The following is a 15,750-nucleotide window of genomic DNA, read 5'->3' as shown; positions in this document are numbered from 1 at the left end:
TATTTGTCATTTAATAGCAAGATATGTCTGTCTGGTCAGCGTGGGTGTGATCCCAGTGCTGTTTGCAACGTGTGATTATCATCGCAGGAGTGATGTATGGCTTTGTCATGTGTCTTTCCGTCTCCATTTTCATCTCTATCTTCAAGTTATGCACCTATAATCTAGCCCGTTTTTTAACCGTTTGAGTGCTGTAATTTTTCCCGCCAAAATTTTAGTGCAACATTTTTCTAATTTTTATGAATTTTTCTGTAATTTTTTGATAACCTTTACCAAATTGACAACACATTTCATTGTCTACACTTTTTAGTCCCCACGGACACCGTCCGGGGGACTTATAGGTTTGGTCATGTCCGTGCGTGCGTGCGTGCGTGCGTGCGTGTGTGCGTCCGTCCGTCCGTTCACACAGATATCTCAGAGATGCAAGAAGCGATTTCATTCAAACTTGGTACAAGGATTACTACATATGTCATACAGATGCACGTCGATTTGTTTTGTGATACGATCCAATATGGCGCCAGGCGGCCATTTTATTACGATTTTTCATGTAGAGAGCCGTAACTCAGACATGTTTCAACCGATTTTATTCAACGTTGGTACAAGGACATTGACCAATGTCATAGATATGCACGTCAATTTGTTTTGTGATACGATCCAATATGGCCGCCAGGCGGCCATTTTATTACGATTTTTTCATGTATAGAGCCATAACTCAGACATGTTTCAACCGATTTTATTCAAAGTTGGTACAAGGACATTGACTAATGTCATAGATATGCACGTCAATTTGTTTTGTGATACATCCAATATGGCCGCCAGGCGGCCATTTTATTATGATTTTTTCATGTACAGAGCCATAACTCAGACATGTTTCAACCGATTTTATTCAAACTTGCTACAAGGACATTGACCAATGTCATAGATATGCACGTCAATTTGTTTTGTGATACGATCCAATATGGCTGCTGTGTGGCCATTTTATTACGATTTTTTCATGTACAGAGCCATAACTCAGACATGTTTCAACCGATTTTATTCAAAGTTGGTACAAGGACAATGACCAATGTCATAGATATGCACGTCAATTTGTTTTGTGATACGATCCAATATGGCTGCCAGACGGCCATTTTATTACAATTTTTTCATATACAGAGCCATAATTCAGACATGTTTTAACCGATTTTATTCAAAGTTGGTACAAGGACATTGACCAATGTCATAGATATGCACGTCAATTTGTTTTGTGATACAATCCAATATGGCTGCTGTGTGGCCATTTTATTACAATTTGTTCATATACAGAGCCATAACTCAGACATGTTTCAACCGATTTTATTCAAAGTTGGTACAAGGACATTGACCTATGTCATAGATATATACGTCAATTTGTTATGTGATACGATCCAATATGGCCGCTAGGCAGCCATTTTATTACGATGTTTTCATGTACAGAGCCATAACTCAGATATGTTTCAACCGATTTTATTCAAAGTTGGTACAAGGAGATTGACTAATGTTATACATATGCATGTCAATTTGTTATGTGATACGATCCAATATGGCTGCCTTGCGGCCATTTTGTTACGATTTTTCATGTACAGAGCCATAATACTCTCAGGCATATCTCAACCGATTTTATTCAAAGTTGGTACAAGGACATTAACCTATGACATACATATGTATGTCAATTTGTTTCATGATATGATCCAATATGGCTGCATGGCAGCCATTTTGTTTCAATTTTTTCCTGTCCTTAGCCAAAACTTGGGCATGTCTCAAATATGGTACCAGTGATAATCTGTCAAGTGTTAGAATTGTATGCAAAAATGTTTTGCAACATCTGTTGATTAATTCCTAGTTGACTCATTTTCTGAACTTTAGGATGGTGGCCTACATTGGTTTTATGTTTTCATCACCATGGAACTCATTCTTGGCCATTGAGCGCCATCTGTATCAAAGTATTTTTATCACAGACCTCATAATTAATGAAGAGGACTCTATCCTCTCTGAGGACATGTAATCAAAGTACCCATTAACAAGTGGGGACTGTGTCATCAACGATGACTTTTTTGTCAAAATTTTAGCTTAAAAATCGGAAAAAATAGACTTGGGTATATTTCATAAAATTGGCATTGGAGCCAAAGGGTTAAGCATACCGGCTATCTATAGATGTGTTTGTGGTAAAGATAACCAACTGTGGGTAGCAAATGGAAAATATAGTTGAAAGACAAAACGTTTTCACGGATTTATAAAAAAATTCATGTTGAACATATCTTTTCATTCTTGTGTTCAAAATTCAGATTTAGATTTGCATGAGGAATACATGAGATTTGCGCAAAATTTAAAAGTTTCAACATCGAATTATCGAAGGGTGACTTATTGAGGCGTGACATGATCATTTGCCCATTTACTCCATTATCACGACAAACATTTGCTGAATTTTGTGTAAGTTGTTAGTCTGATAATAATTGCTCACTCTCATTGTAACGTAGAAGTTCTGTAACAGATTTTGTTGTGTATATCATATGCAAATGGTGATTGCTGAAGTCAGTTATATCAAAGGAATCTGCAGTCATTTTCGAGAATTCTTCTGACTAGAATGTAGGTTAAATGTTTTGATACGTTAGTCAGTGTTTTAGATTGAGGTCTAGTACACTGAGTCCGATAAAGTCTGACACTAGGACAGTTGATTGCTGTCAGTAATTCCAGTAAAATGTCTTCCACTGTCAGTGTTGATGGACCAAGTAACAATAACAAAGTGATGAACAAATTCAACCATTTGCCAAATTATAGTACAGTAGTTCATGACATCATACACAAAATCTATTTGACACAGAGGGAGAAATGTTGCAAGGCATGTCCAAAAAAAGTAACGACCAATTAAATGACTCTGGGATTCAGTTTTTGAATGCTCTCATTTACATGTACATCAACAAAAGTAAGAATTTGTAACTTAGGGTCACTGCCTTGTTTCCACCAGCACAAAACAAAATATATTACATAATCAAAATAAAATGTATAAACAAATCAAACATACAAAACTAACTAAAATGAAATATTCAGATTATCAGAACAAATAAAATACACCAAACAAAACATGGAACCAAAATAAAATATTTAGCCAAAACAAATATCTCATTCATGTTTAATGCTGTGATCGTCAGATCCTGATTTTGGATTCAACCATTACAAAACTAGCATATCCCATTGTTTTCAATAGGGTAGGTGGACCTTAGTGGAGAGGGAAACAGGATAATGGGTCAAAGGTCAAGATGCGTATGATCCAAGTATCAAAAGTTGTGCAACTTGTGATGAAAACAGAAAAAAAACAATATGAATGGAGAAATAAATATAAAAAATTATGGATGAGTTTTAAGTATACAAATGTTCCTGTTGTAAAGATCTGCAGTGGTGAAAAATATGAAATTTGAAAGCTAATTAGGCCTTTACAGTTCAGATGTAACATGGCATGCACGTTTGATTAAACACATTTTCTGTGGAAAGAAAATCTTGAATCAGTTCACAATTTAGAATGAGATTTACGTGTCAAATTGAATGCCGGATTAGATAGTGGCCGGAGGGATGTCAAAGTGATAAGCCAGCTGTGTGGGCAGTGTTGAAATACATACATACTTCATGTACACACTGACACACACCATACTGACATGTGATGGCATGCATATGTTGATATTGCATATCTTGCCTGAAATTCACGTACTGGTAGGTTGCTTTTCTGCGGAAGTTGTAGTTATCTAGTTAGCAGTTTGGCTCTGAGCCAGCAGCTCTATCCTGTTTAATTGTCCTGATTACTGATTGTTGGTTGTGGTTGACCAGGCCATGGAATTTGGATGTATTTTGGGAGGTAAGGGGAGGTGTATTGGGGCAGAGGTCAAAGGGGAGGTGTATTGGGCAGAGGTCAAAGGGGAGGTGTATTGGGGCAGAGGTCAAAGGGGAGTGTATTGGAGAGAAGTCAAATGGGAAGTGTATCAAAGAGAGGTCATAAGGGGAGGTCTACTGGGAAGTGGTCAAAAGGGGAGGTGTATATCCAGGAGAGGTCAAAAGATGGCAAGAATATTACATATGTATATATTCATATTTTGTCATTTCAAGTATTATAATGAACTGTTCACAATTATAGTCACTATAAAATTAGTGAGAGTAAAACAGGCTCTGTATGGAACTTTTAAGATAACAGTACTACTATAATTGCAAAGAATAAACAAATTGTAACTTAGATATCTCCCTCTGCATACTTACAAGTGCTTCCATTGTATTTGATAAGTAGAATTAATACTGTTGTACTTCTTTCTGACTATTGCAATGGTTAACTTTACCTCAATATTTAACCTTTCTGCACTTGATAACCTTGATTTCTGCAGTGGTTAACCTTTCTTCATTGGCCCTGTAGTAGCTTGAGAAAAAAAAACTGACAATGGAAATAAAAATCTGTTGTTACAGTGGCTTGGAAAAAATGCTGCCATACCCTAAATCAAATGGTTCTCCCTCTCCCTAGTACATGTATCAGGCAATAGTGAACACATACGGGCTGTGTTAACTGTTCTAACGCTTACTGTTTCAATATTTCATTAGAGCAAGAATTTTACAGATACAAAATATTTGGAATATATAAATTTGTTACTGTTAATGGAGTGTTAACAGAAGATGTTTTGTTTATTTTATTTACCATTTCAATTCTAATGATGAACTCTTCCTACATTTTCTAACAGTCCAGCAATCATTCCGAGTTCAGCCGGAAGAAATAACGACAAAAATCAGTGAAGCAACCGAAGTCATCCTGAAATGTGCCATCAACAACAGAGCTGGGCAGGTCCAATGGACCAAAGATGGATCACCGTTTGGAAGCACGCGGGACATCCCCGGATATCCCCGGCACACCATGATAGGCTCGGATGAAAACGGAGAATTTAACTTGAAGATCAGTCCGGTGTTACTGGAAGATGACGGAATGTACCAATGCCAGGTTGGACCAGCTCCCAATCACACATACCTTATATCAAACGAAGCAAGATTGATTGTTCAAAGTAAGTGTAACACAGACTGAGATGCCATGCAGGTGTGTTTCCTTTAAACAGTACAGGGATTATGGACTGATTGATAGATAATTGATAGTACAGACTCTGAGACACAGTATAGCCAGAATATCATGTCATCATTGCTTCCTGACAGTTTATAGTACCAGTTTATTACCCTGATTCCAAAACTCATTTGGCAGCAGGCAGTGCTTAATCTGATTACACAGCGTGTATGTGTAGCAGAGTGGCCTCTAAGCTCAATTGCTGTATACTCAAAGAGCTTCTCCGTACGTCTGCCACAAGAAAATTCTACAAGTCAAGTACATTAATATAGCTCTGATGATATTATTCTTAAGTTAATTCGTAGTGCTGATAATAGTGACAGAGCTAATACTGATGTATCAACCTGTTCATCCCCAATGCCCTGTGAACAGGTCATCACTCACCATTGGTGGCAATGGTGGCAATATCACCAAGGTATATAAAGCACACCAGAAAGAATAATTGTGATTGTCCTTGATTGCAGGGCGTCCCGAGGCACCGGTGATAAAGGGAGCTCCAGAAATCGCTGTCACGGCCAGTGTTGTCAGTAATCTCACATGCACCTCAGAGAATGGCAACCCAGCGCCAACCTTAACCTGGAAGAAAAATGGAGAAGTGGTTACGGGGGCTCACCATCGGTCATACCCAGCTGGTAATCAGTGTTTCTCTTTTTATGTGTCCATGATACATCCAATACTGTAACAGCAGATAGACAGTACTAGCTAACACTAAGAGACACAATCCTAAATTCAGAGTTTATACGTATCGTCAGATATGAGTCAAACTCACATATATAACTATTGGCACACCAGAAGAATTTACACTACAGAGCCAGTAATGCTAACTTTTGAGAATTAAGCTTGGTTTTTAATGTCAACCTCACTTTCTTGTTTTACTACTGCAAAGCTTAGTGTAAATATTACACACTATTCAGCTTGTCATCTCAGCCAATAAATGTGTTAACAACATTGTTATTGTTGACAAGTGAATTCTGGTCCGGACTAGAATTCCAATGTAAACATCAACAGTGCATGTCATATAGACACTACGTTGACAAGCTAAGTAGCAGATGTTTCAACATTCTTTTTGGAATAGAATAAAAGCATGTAATTGGCATAGTAAAAATATAGCAATCAAAGTTAACTTAAAGTTCAGTGTAGTACGGTAATTGTTGTCTTTACACCTTGAATATAATGTTCACATGTATGACTCAAGTTATGACAGTTTATCTGGTTTTCGGAAGGAGTATAGTTTCCATTGCAGTCCATGGAAATTTTTTTACAGTGTATATTTGTACTTTTTCTAGATATCATTGGTAGTGCTTGAATTTCAAAAGGAATGACGGGTTTATATGGTGTATAGTATACCAATGTATATTTGCAATTTTTTTCATTCTAAACACACTTTAACTGTGAGTTGTTTGTTTGTTTGTTTGTCCTTTTTCCAGGAGATGAGACAGGCAAGCTATCCAGCACAGAGAGTGCACTGGCAATAACACCAAGCATTGATGACATGGATGCAGAGTATACCTGTGAATCTAAAAACCTCGCCGGGGAAGAGCCTATATCAACAAAAATCAAACTTAATGTGCGATGTGAGTTGAACTTTTAAAGGATGTAGTATCAGGACAGTCACCCCCTGAACATTTTACCAACTGTGTATTAGTTTCTCTCTAACCAGGTGAGGCTGGGGATAGTGATAGTGTCAGGGTGATTATCTGATGGGTAAATTGTACAGGGGGAACAATCTTAAAATGCCATCAGCTAACATAAATCCATTTGACTGTATTTATAGGACAATTACCCCTGCACGTTTACCACCCAGACAGTTTTATGTCTACCTTCCTAAACAGGGCTAGGGTCAGTTATACCAGAGTATACGTGATTGCCCTTGGGTAAATATTCAGGGGGTGATTACCCTAGGTAGGGTCAGTAAAGCAATAGGACCAAAGGAAGAAAAGTACGCCATTCATGTGTTGCACATAGTACATGTGACATAAATAATGTATATTTATGACCAGTGAATATTTGAAATTTATAATGACTCATAATCAGTTGAATTGTGTACGCAAATACTGCTCATTGATGCACTTTAACTCATTTATTAAAGGGCAAGCAATGATAACGTTTGTCGATTTTTCACTATTTTTTTTTGTTTCAACCATAATTTCTTGTTCTACTCCCCAAAACATGTTGAGACACACAGTATTCAGCTTGTTAACTCAGCCTTTACATGTGTAGACTGCATCATTAATGTGGACAAGTGAATTCTGATCCAAACTAAAATTCAAATGTACAGGATTGCAGTGCATAAAAAGGCTCTTTTATCAAGCTAAATAGGAGGTGTTCCAACTTTCTTATGGTAGTGGAATGAGAATTTGCAAATAAAAATAATGAAAAAAATCATAAAGAGTTAGCATTACTGTCCCTTTAAGGACATTAAGCACCACATGATGCGTACGCAAATCCCTGTTTATGCCTTGTCAACTTTCAAAGTCAAGATCTGCAACATGTCTGGCCCTTCCCCAATTCAACATATGCCCATACTTCTTTGAGAGTGTCGTCTTTTCTCATTGGATCAAACAAGAACACACAGTAATTGATTCTTTGTCTCCTGTTCATCACCAGATATCCCCATAGTTGGGATCGTCATGGACCCACTGGTGGCCAAAGAGGGCGATATCATCTCTTTCAAATGCAAAGCTGCAGGCAATCCACAACACGGTATCACGTACGAGTGGCTCAAAGACGATGTAGTCATGCCTGATAAGACAGAAAACGTCATGGAACTCGCCGATGTGCCTCCGGAATTTAATGGAATAACCATCAAATGCAAAGCGAAAAACTCAGTCGGTACTGGGGAGTCTTCCATCGCTGTTACAGTGGAATGTGAGTGTTACTGTCTAGGAGTTGATCCCCCTGTATGTGTTTTTTTCAGGAGTTGACCCCCACCCCCCACCCCCCTTGTGCATGCATCTGTCTAGTCAACATATTTGATTTGTACATTTAACCATCTGGTAGTTTACCCCACTGTGCATATATTTGTCTGGTAGTTGACTGCTTTCTAACTGTCTAGGGGTTAACTCCCTGTCCATGTAACTGTCTGCCAGTTGACCCTTTTGTATATGTAAGCATCTAGGAGTTGACCCCCTGTGCATACTCTTCCTTCATGAAGGTGACCCCTAGTCTATTCTGCTAATGATGGATTCCACACAACCCAAATATGTCCAGTTCTGCTGTGTGGGTGACCTATGTCATACTTTCAAAAGAATGTACCGGTTGTACTGGTATGTATATGATGGGCACAGATTGTTTCTCTGGCATGAGGTTCACAAGCTGCAACGTAATTTTGCTAGCGGATATGTCATATCCAAATTTATTCTGTACCAAAAACATCGCATCATCAAAATAGTTCAATTGCTCATAATTCTTTACAACACAGCTATTATCTTTGTACATATAGGAAAGTAAATTTGGGAATTTCATATGGTGTAATGTTCATTCCAATTCCATATTTTAATATTTATGCATGTGTTCTTATTTGTCCTCAGTCCTTTGTTTTGATTTCAAGTTTTCTATTCTAGACGTGGTCATACTATCATTGATGTGTTTCCATACAGAGTGAGAGTCTTGGATTTTGTTTTGAACACAGTTTGCAAATTTAACATTTCCAAAGTTATTTCCTGGTGTCTGTCATTGACACGTAAAAGTGCTCAAGGCAGGAGGTACGGAATCAAGAATGTTTCTACTTGACAGAAAGATAATGTTATATTTTCAAAATTGTCTGTAGTTTACAATGAATTGCCACTTGATATGATTTGTTACTTTGGTTGGAGGACTATGGTAAGTCATTTGATGTTGGCTATAAATTTAAACAGTATACATTTAGAAATGCAAGTCTTAGAATGGGCCATGGTGATGTTGTCATCTTCTAGTTCTAGAAACATTTCGCGAAAGACTTAGTAAGAGAAGCTAGTTTGCAAAATGTGTTTGAAAAGTGGTCTTATTTTGCAAGATTCTGAAATGCCGTGGCAAGATTGTTGTCTGTACAAAAGAACCCTTGAATTAATGCTGACTAAGCAATTTTTTATGATGTCTCAGTGTTATAACAATATCAATGTGCACAAGTTCCACTGCTCAGGCAGTATCCCACTGATGTTGCCATAGATGTGAAAGTCATCTGCAGAAAATGGTTGTAGAAATCTACAGCCGGTCTTGAAGGTTGAAATTGTCATAATGTAATGTGGTGTGCATGTGTTGATATAGTGCTGTGGTATCTCAAAAAATATTATATGAAAACCAAATGAGAGATTTCTTGTCTACCCTCTGCAATCTACAGTATATTCAATCATAAAGAAAAAGACAATATTCTTACTTTTGCGAAGTCCTTCACCTTACAAGTCAGAGTAACATTGACTAGTGATATTATCATCAACAAAACATCACTTGTAACATAGAATTTGTCAGCCCACATTGAAATGTTTAATTCTCCACAGATGGTCCCAGAATTACCACACCTCCTGACGATACAGAAGTAGACCTTGGCAACACGGCAAAGTTCCAGTGTGAGGCCGTGGGTAACCCCACACCAAAGATATCATGGAAGAGGCTAGGCAGCAACGTCTTACTGAGCAGTATGTCCACCTTGCAGATCGACAACGTCCACAATTCGGACAGTGGCGGATACGTCTGTACTGCCTCTGTACGTGACTTTGCAGATGTCACGGCTACCGCCACGCTTCACATAAAAAGTAAGACAATTTTTTGACTGGGTGGCTTGATACTATTTTAGCCCAATTGCTGTTGCTATTCATGTGTGAGTGTATGCATACACAATATGCAAATGATAAAAAAATAGTGAAATGCATGTTTTTTGAAACCTTGCAGTCTGCAGTTAGCAGGCAATTTTTTCAACTACCTTAGCCTGCTAAAAATCACTTTATAATTGAGAATTTCACATATTGAACTAAATTATTAATATGTATTTAATTTTTTTTACTCTTTCATAACCCATTGGACAACTCAGAAGACATACCTTGCAATACTGAAAACAGGCTAGCTTGTACTCCACATAAAAATGGAGTTTCTGATGCTTGTTTGTAATTTTTTAGCTCAAAAATACCTTTAAATTCTCAAAAACCATGAAATCAGACAGTGAATGGGTGACTCATACATGAGCTGATGTGAATTTCTATGTAAAACTTTACCAGAGCTGAGGCTGACAGAATTTTATTCTTTCACTATCATTACCAGTAATGGTGATTTTAGACCTGCTTACAAGGCATTAGGGCCAAACATAACTGAACGAAAGTGAACGAAACAATAGCTCAGAATATACTGGTACTAACATACTTGTTTGTTTTGGAATATGAGTCAGCTTTCGCAGTCTCTACAGCTAAAGAAATGTATTTTTTTATATTATTTGACAAATTTGACCACTTTGCATACTACAATAAGAAACTATGTATGTATTTTGCTACATGTCACAGGTACCCCAGAAATCAGCAGCAGCCCCGACCAGTTTGCCAGGGTAGGGAAAACTGCAAACGTGGAGTGTTTCACCAACACGCGCCCTCGGCCGGACAGGATGCTGTGGCAGTGGGAGGGAGGGGAGCTTGAGGAGGGTACTGAGGGGAGGTATTCTGCCAGTATAGTAAGTGTAAGAAATGTTTAATGTATTGTTCTTGTGACGTTTCATGGCTCTACACCACACCCTTTCTCCCCTGTTGTTGATATTGTGGTCCAACCAAACAATGGGGTTGAGCCAAACCATTGTGGTTACAGGGGTGGATAATTTGGTTTTAAAATTGGGAAGCTGTAACTATTCCTTAGGGATTATCAGTCATTTTATCCCAACCCTTTTACCACCAATGGTTTTGCCCAAACCCATTGTTATCAGTGGTGATTATGGACCTGTTTATTGGGAATTGAGTTGAACAAGTTTATGTTTACTTTGGTCTATTTAAGCAGTCCTTCTTGGACTCCAGATGATATCATAATCTTCAAGTCATTAATTAATCAAAGCACCAATGAAATGGTCTGCTTGTCTGTAATATATGCACCTAAATAACTTAAAGGACCAGTAATACTAACTTTTGATGATTTTAATTATTGTTATTTTGTATGTTCACTGCAACTTCTTATTCTACTCCCAAAAAGAATGTTGAAACACCCACTATTTAAAAGCTTGTTAACTTAGCATTTATATGTGTAAAATGTGCAGTTATTCTTTACATTGAATTCTAGTTCGGACCAGAAGTCACTTTTCAACAATAACAGTGCAGTTTACACGCGTATGGGCAGAGTTGACAAGCTGAATACTGTGTATATCAACATGCCTGGGGAGTGCAACAAGGAATTAAGATTGACATTCAAAACAAAAATGGTGAAAAAATTATCAAAAGTTAGCATTACTCGTCTTTAATGGGAGGGATTCATGGCATTTGACCAAATGGATGGCATATATTAGCTCATCCTATTTTTTGCCACCAAGCCTAGCACAAGGCAAGACACAGATTGCAGTAGTGGACCCCACAGCAAGGGATAGTGTGGTTCTTGTTCATATTCAAAGTAGGCACAGTGCAGACCATAAAAAATTGAAATAGGTCTCCTGAAAACAAGGACAGAATGTCATACAAATTGAGGGCCTATCTCACTGTCACAATCAAAGTGTGCATGAAACTCAAGGATATTTACTCAGTGTTCATTCTAGGACGTAAAACAAGGGGCCACTGTGGGCCCCTACTCCTGTCCCAAGGGGTCATTTTAGAAAATCAGGGCCATCATGATCACACATGTAAAACCCTTGAATTTTCTACTTAAAATACTATCGTCTATCAAGTCCAGAAAAGGAGAATACCAGAGATCGGGCCCCCTGTAACCAACGAAGCCTACAGCAAAGTTGTGCCCCGTACGTACGCAACAGGCCCAACAATGGCAGCAGCAAACTAACCGTTTGGTTTGATTCAATTGTTTACGTAACTTATGTGATGAATTATTGATGTCGGACTTTAACAACTGTACAAATTACTACGGACTGTGATTTTGACTGTGGAAACGATCATGATCAAAGCTTAGCGCACCGGTAGGATTTCTCCGAGTGGCCCCCAATTTGCACTGGTCGACAATTATCACACTGATACAACACGAGAGTGAAACCCGAACGACCCACAGGTACTTAAATCAACCAGTGATCGCGAAGCCTCTATTATGTACGTGTACAGGAGGCTTCGCGATCACTGGTTGATTTAAGTACCTGTGGTACGACCTACATTAAGTAATCGATACATCAACTTTTAAACATAACTTGTATGTATTAGCAAATTACGATCATTGGTTCTGACCAAAGGGTTTTACACAGTGGTGTTGTTCTATGCATAGACCTGGCTACTCTGGAAAACGAGATATGTCCGACCTAAACTGTGTTGCTCTTCAAAACGATATCTGGCCAGCCAAGCATGAATGCTTTCCTTGCAGTGTTCAACGTTTCGCTGGTATGGACGATAGACGTGCAAACGCTTCAATTTAAGGGACTGCCCGATCATCCTGGGTTCATCAACTATTGTATATCGTAGTACTGGCGTTAAAAATCTGAGCGGCGACTAGCTTTTCACGATAACGCGGCGGCCGGAGCCATTGTTTACATTCATCGATCATACCACATGCGCATGGCTCCAATACACCATTACCCTACATCAGTCCTTTCTACCCAGCTTCCTATGACACCACCATATATGCCGTAGTGGGCAAAGGTCGAAGGGTAACTGAATCGTTTTACATGGCACACTATGACTGAGGTAATGACCTTCGGGGAGCTACGTAAATGTATGAACTAAGTGAACTCTGCATGATCAACCGACCCATTCATAAAATGTTGCGCCCTTAGTGGCGCATCAAAGGTAGAAATGAGGGCCATTCGAGATTTTTTGCGCAAATTGCGCAATGGCGCGTCCTAGAATTAACTCTGTTTACTGCTGAGACAAGATGGCATGACTAGTGCCTAACATACCCATTCATATACAGGTATATATCTTCAACAGATGATTTCATGTGTGTATGGAGTCTGACCATTGCACTGTCTGTCATCCACAGGTTGATGTCTATGGGGGCAAGAAGAGTACACTACAGATCAGGGATGTCAAAAAGACAGATTTTATCGAATACAACTGTACTGTGTGGAATAGCATTGGAGTTGAATCATTGATTATCAAACTAAAGGAAGAAGGTAAACAACTCTTCTATCAAATTATAAATGTACCCCCTTTTCACACCCCAGTTTGGTCCTTTCTTTAGTTTTCATGGCGTGGTTGAAACCATGTAGAGAGGAAAGGGGATGACAGGCCATTGCTATATGGATTGTCCAGTCTGACATGAAATTTCAGTGTGTGAGGTTTGACCAAATCTATAGCTGTAGCTACCATATTGTAGTGCCATAAAATGTTTAAAATCTCTTCTTGTAATTTTTTTTGATGTTTTTTTATTTCATGAAATATCAATCAAATTCACAATTGTATGAAATATGCTCTATCATACAAACGATTTTATTTAAGGATGTACGAGCGGTACGCGCGCGTGGAATTGTCACTTCCCATAGGATTACATTGAAATTTGCTGGAAAATCAATTTCTACTAATGTCATTTTCATGAAATTTTGCACAAAGCTCAATATAGAGAAATAAATAATACTGATCAAATAAAATTATATGGTCACCTCGCTAAATTTGAGATAAACAGCATTGAATTATTTCGTCCATAGAAAATGCATTGGTGAAAAAATGCTGACTCAGCATTTTTTCTCACAAATGGCAAAATTCATGGTCATTTATCTCAAAAACGAGCGCGGTGACCCCTATATTTTATCACACATTTTGATAATACTTACAAAGGAGAATCCAAAAATTGACAATTTAGAGAAATGACATTACTTTTAATTTTACCGATCGTACATCCTTAATGACAATATTTCCAAATTGTCACTCAACAAGCACAACAGTGCATAGCATCCCAGCCCTCTGTACCATGACTCCTTATTTCCTTTGTTTGTTTTTTGTCTGACTGCAGAGCCGACACCATGGGTCATTATCATAGGAGGCAGTGTTCTTGGTGGCGCTGTTCTGATCTTCATCATCGCAATAATCATTGTGCTATGTAACAGATGCCAAGCAAGAAGACGAAGTAAGTTCAAATGAACCTTTTGAGTTTTCAACTGTCAGTCACTTTTGTAGACGGTGTATTTGGTCAGTAAGTATGTTTACAGGAGTGGTGTACATTAGGTTCCACTTCACTCTGATGCCCAGTTCTGTATATCATGAAAAGACTCTAAGATAACCTCCTTGTTGATTTTAAAGATGTATGCGCCTTGAAAGTTAAAGACTAAAACTTTTGTTCAAACTTTCCTAAATTAAACTTTCAAACTTTCTCTCACCAAATCAAGAATAAAATCAGGGGTCACAGTACAAATTTTGGTACTAAAGAAATGAATTGCCCGACATTTACCGATATTTGTAATTCAAAATGGCTGCCATCTTTTTTGTTAACTCTTGAAGGAAAGATGTAATTTTCGATTTTTGAAAAACCAAGACTGATAATTTTTTAATACCAACAGCTTTAAAATGAATCTCTGCAAGCAGTAGATCAGAAAAGAATTTTTTAAATTTGAGAGTTCAAATGTTTGTTGCTGGAGTGCATTTTACTGTAACTCTAGATCTGTTAGTCATTTGTGTTTTGATCTATTCCATAAAGCATGTTAACCCTTTGAGTGCTGTAATTATTTCCCGCCAAAATTTGAGTGCAACATTTTACCAATTTTCATGAAGTTTTCTGTAACTTTTTTTGATAATTTCGGACCAAATCAACATAAAATTTCATTGACTACAGTATTTCATCAAAATGTTGACAAAAACCTTAAAAAAAAATTCACTGGAGTATATTTTATAAAGGCGACAAAAATTGACTTTGATGCTCAAAGGGCAAAAAAGCCAAGTATTTGGCTCATCAACACAGCCTGTATATGTGTGAAATCCATAATTCTTGATGAAAACATAATTTTAGTCTAGACTTAAACTGATTACATATCTATCAATACTCTCGTAGTAAACAAAGGAAAAGAACTCCATACGCAAACAAAAAAAAACCGGTAAGAAATCATCAGTAAGTTATAGCTACTGTTACTTTAATATGTCTCATGCATAATATTTTTTCCTAAATTTTAATTCCAGAGAGAAAGTTGTATGAAAAAGAGAGAGTTGAAATCAGCCCATCAGAGCAGAAAGTTGAACATCATGAGCCATTCTATCCTGAAGATGTTCCCTATGGTACCCTGAACAAACCCCGCTACACAGCAGCCCCTGACAATATCTACGGCTCACAGCGATCACATCCTCGCAGCCGTATGTCTTTCGAATCCCAGTATTCGTCGCCCTCTATCGACGTGTACGGAGAGCCACAGCCAGTGGACTACCAGGTTAGTAAGCAGTTACTGATTGTTGTTGATTTTACCTGTGAAGGATGGCGCTCCTCAGAGGTGGATTTTCAAATCAAATCAAAGTTTTCAAAAATCTTAGCAGTCATAAATTGAAGTACTTTAAGGTAGTATGCACCTCAAAAGTGAAAGACTTAAACATTTGCTCAAACTTTCCTCAAGGAATCTTTCAACCATTTTCTTTCGATATCAAAAATAA

The 15,750-nt window shown here is 37.9% G+C and overlaps 1 protein-coding gene across 2 annotated transcripts in view; it reads left to right on the top strand.

Moving 5' to 3' along the window:
• Nucleotides 1–15,750, top strand: part of LOC139126997 (kin of IRRE-like protein 3) — a 31,008-nt gene that overhangs the window by 12,324 nt on the left and 2,934 nt on the right. The window contains exons 2-10 of one of the 2 annotated variants that reach the window (XM_070692918.1): nt 4,725–5,039; nt 5,557–5,724; nt 6,520–6,666; nt 7,700–7,960; nt 9,568–9,822; nt 10,561–10,730; nt 13,163–13,295; nt 14,132–14,245; nt 15,289–15,533. In XM_070692918.1, coding sequence (XP_070549019.1) covers nt 4,725–5,039; nt 5,557–5,724; nt 6,520–6,666; nt 7,700–7,960; nt 9,568–9,822; nt 10,561–10,730; nt 13,163–13,295; nt 14,132–14,245; nt 15,289–15,533 — 1,808 coding nt within the window. The remainder of the gene's footprint in view (nt 1–4,724; nt 5,040–5,556; nt 5,725–6,519; nt 6,667–7,699; nt 7,961–9,567; nt 9,823–10,560; nt 10,731–13,162; nt 13,296–14,131; nt 14,246–15,288; nt 15,534–15,750) is intronic. The other variant, XM_070692919.1, reaches the window with a different exon arrangement.

Source organism: Ptychodera flava, unplaced genomic scaffold (genome assembly GCF_041260155.1).
Source record: "Ptychodera flava strain L36383 unplaced genomic scaffold, AS_Pfla_20210202 Scaffold_28__1_contigs__length_4768798_pilon, whole genome shotgun sequence".
NCBI lineage: Eukaryota > Metazoa > Hemichordata > Enteropneusta > Ptychoderidae > Ptychodera > Ptychodera flava.
This window is presented reverse-complemented; position numbering and strand designations above follow the sequence as displayed.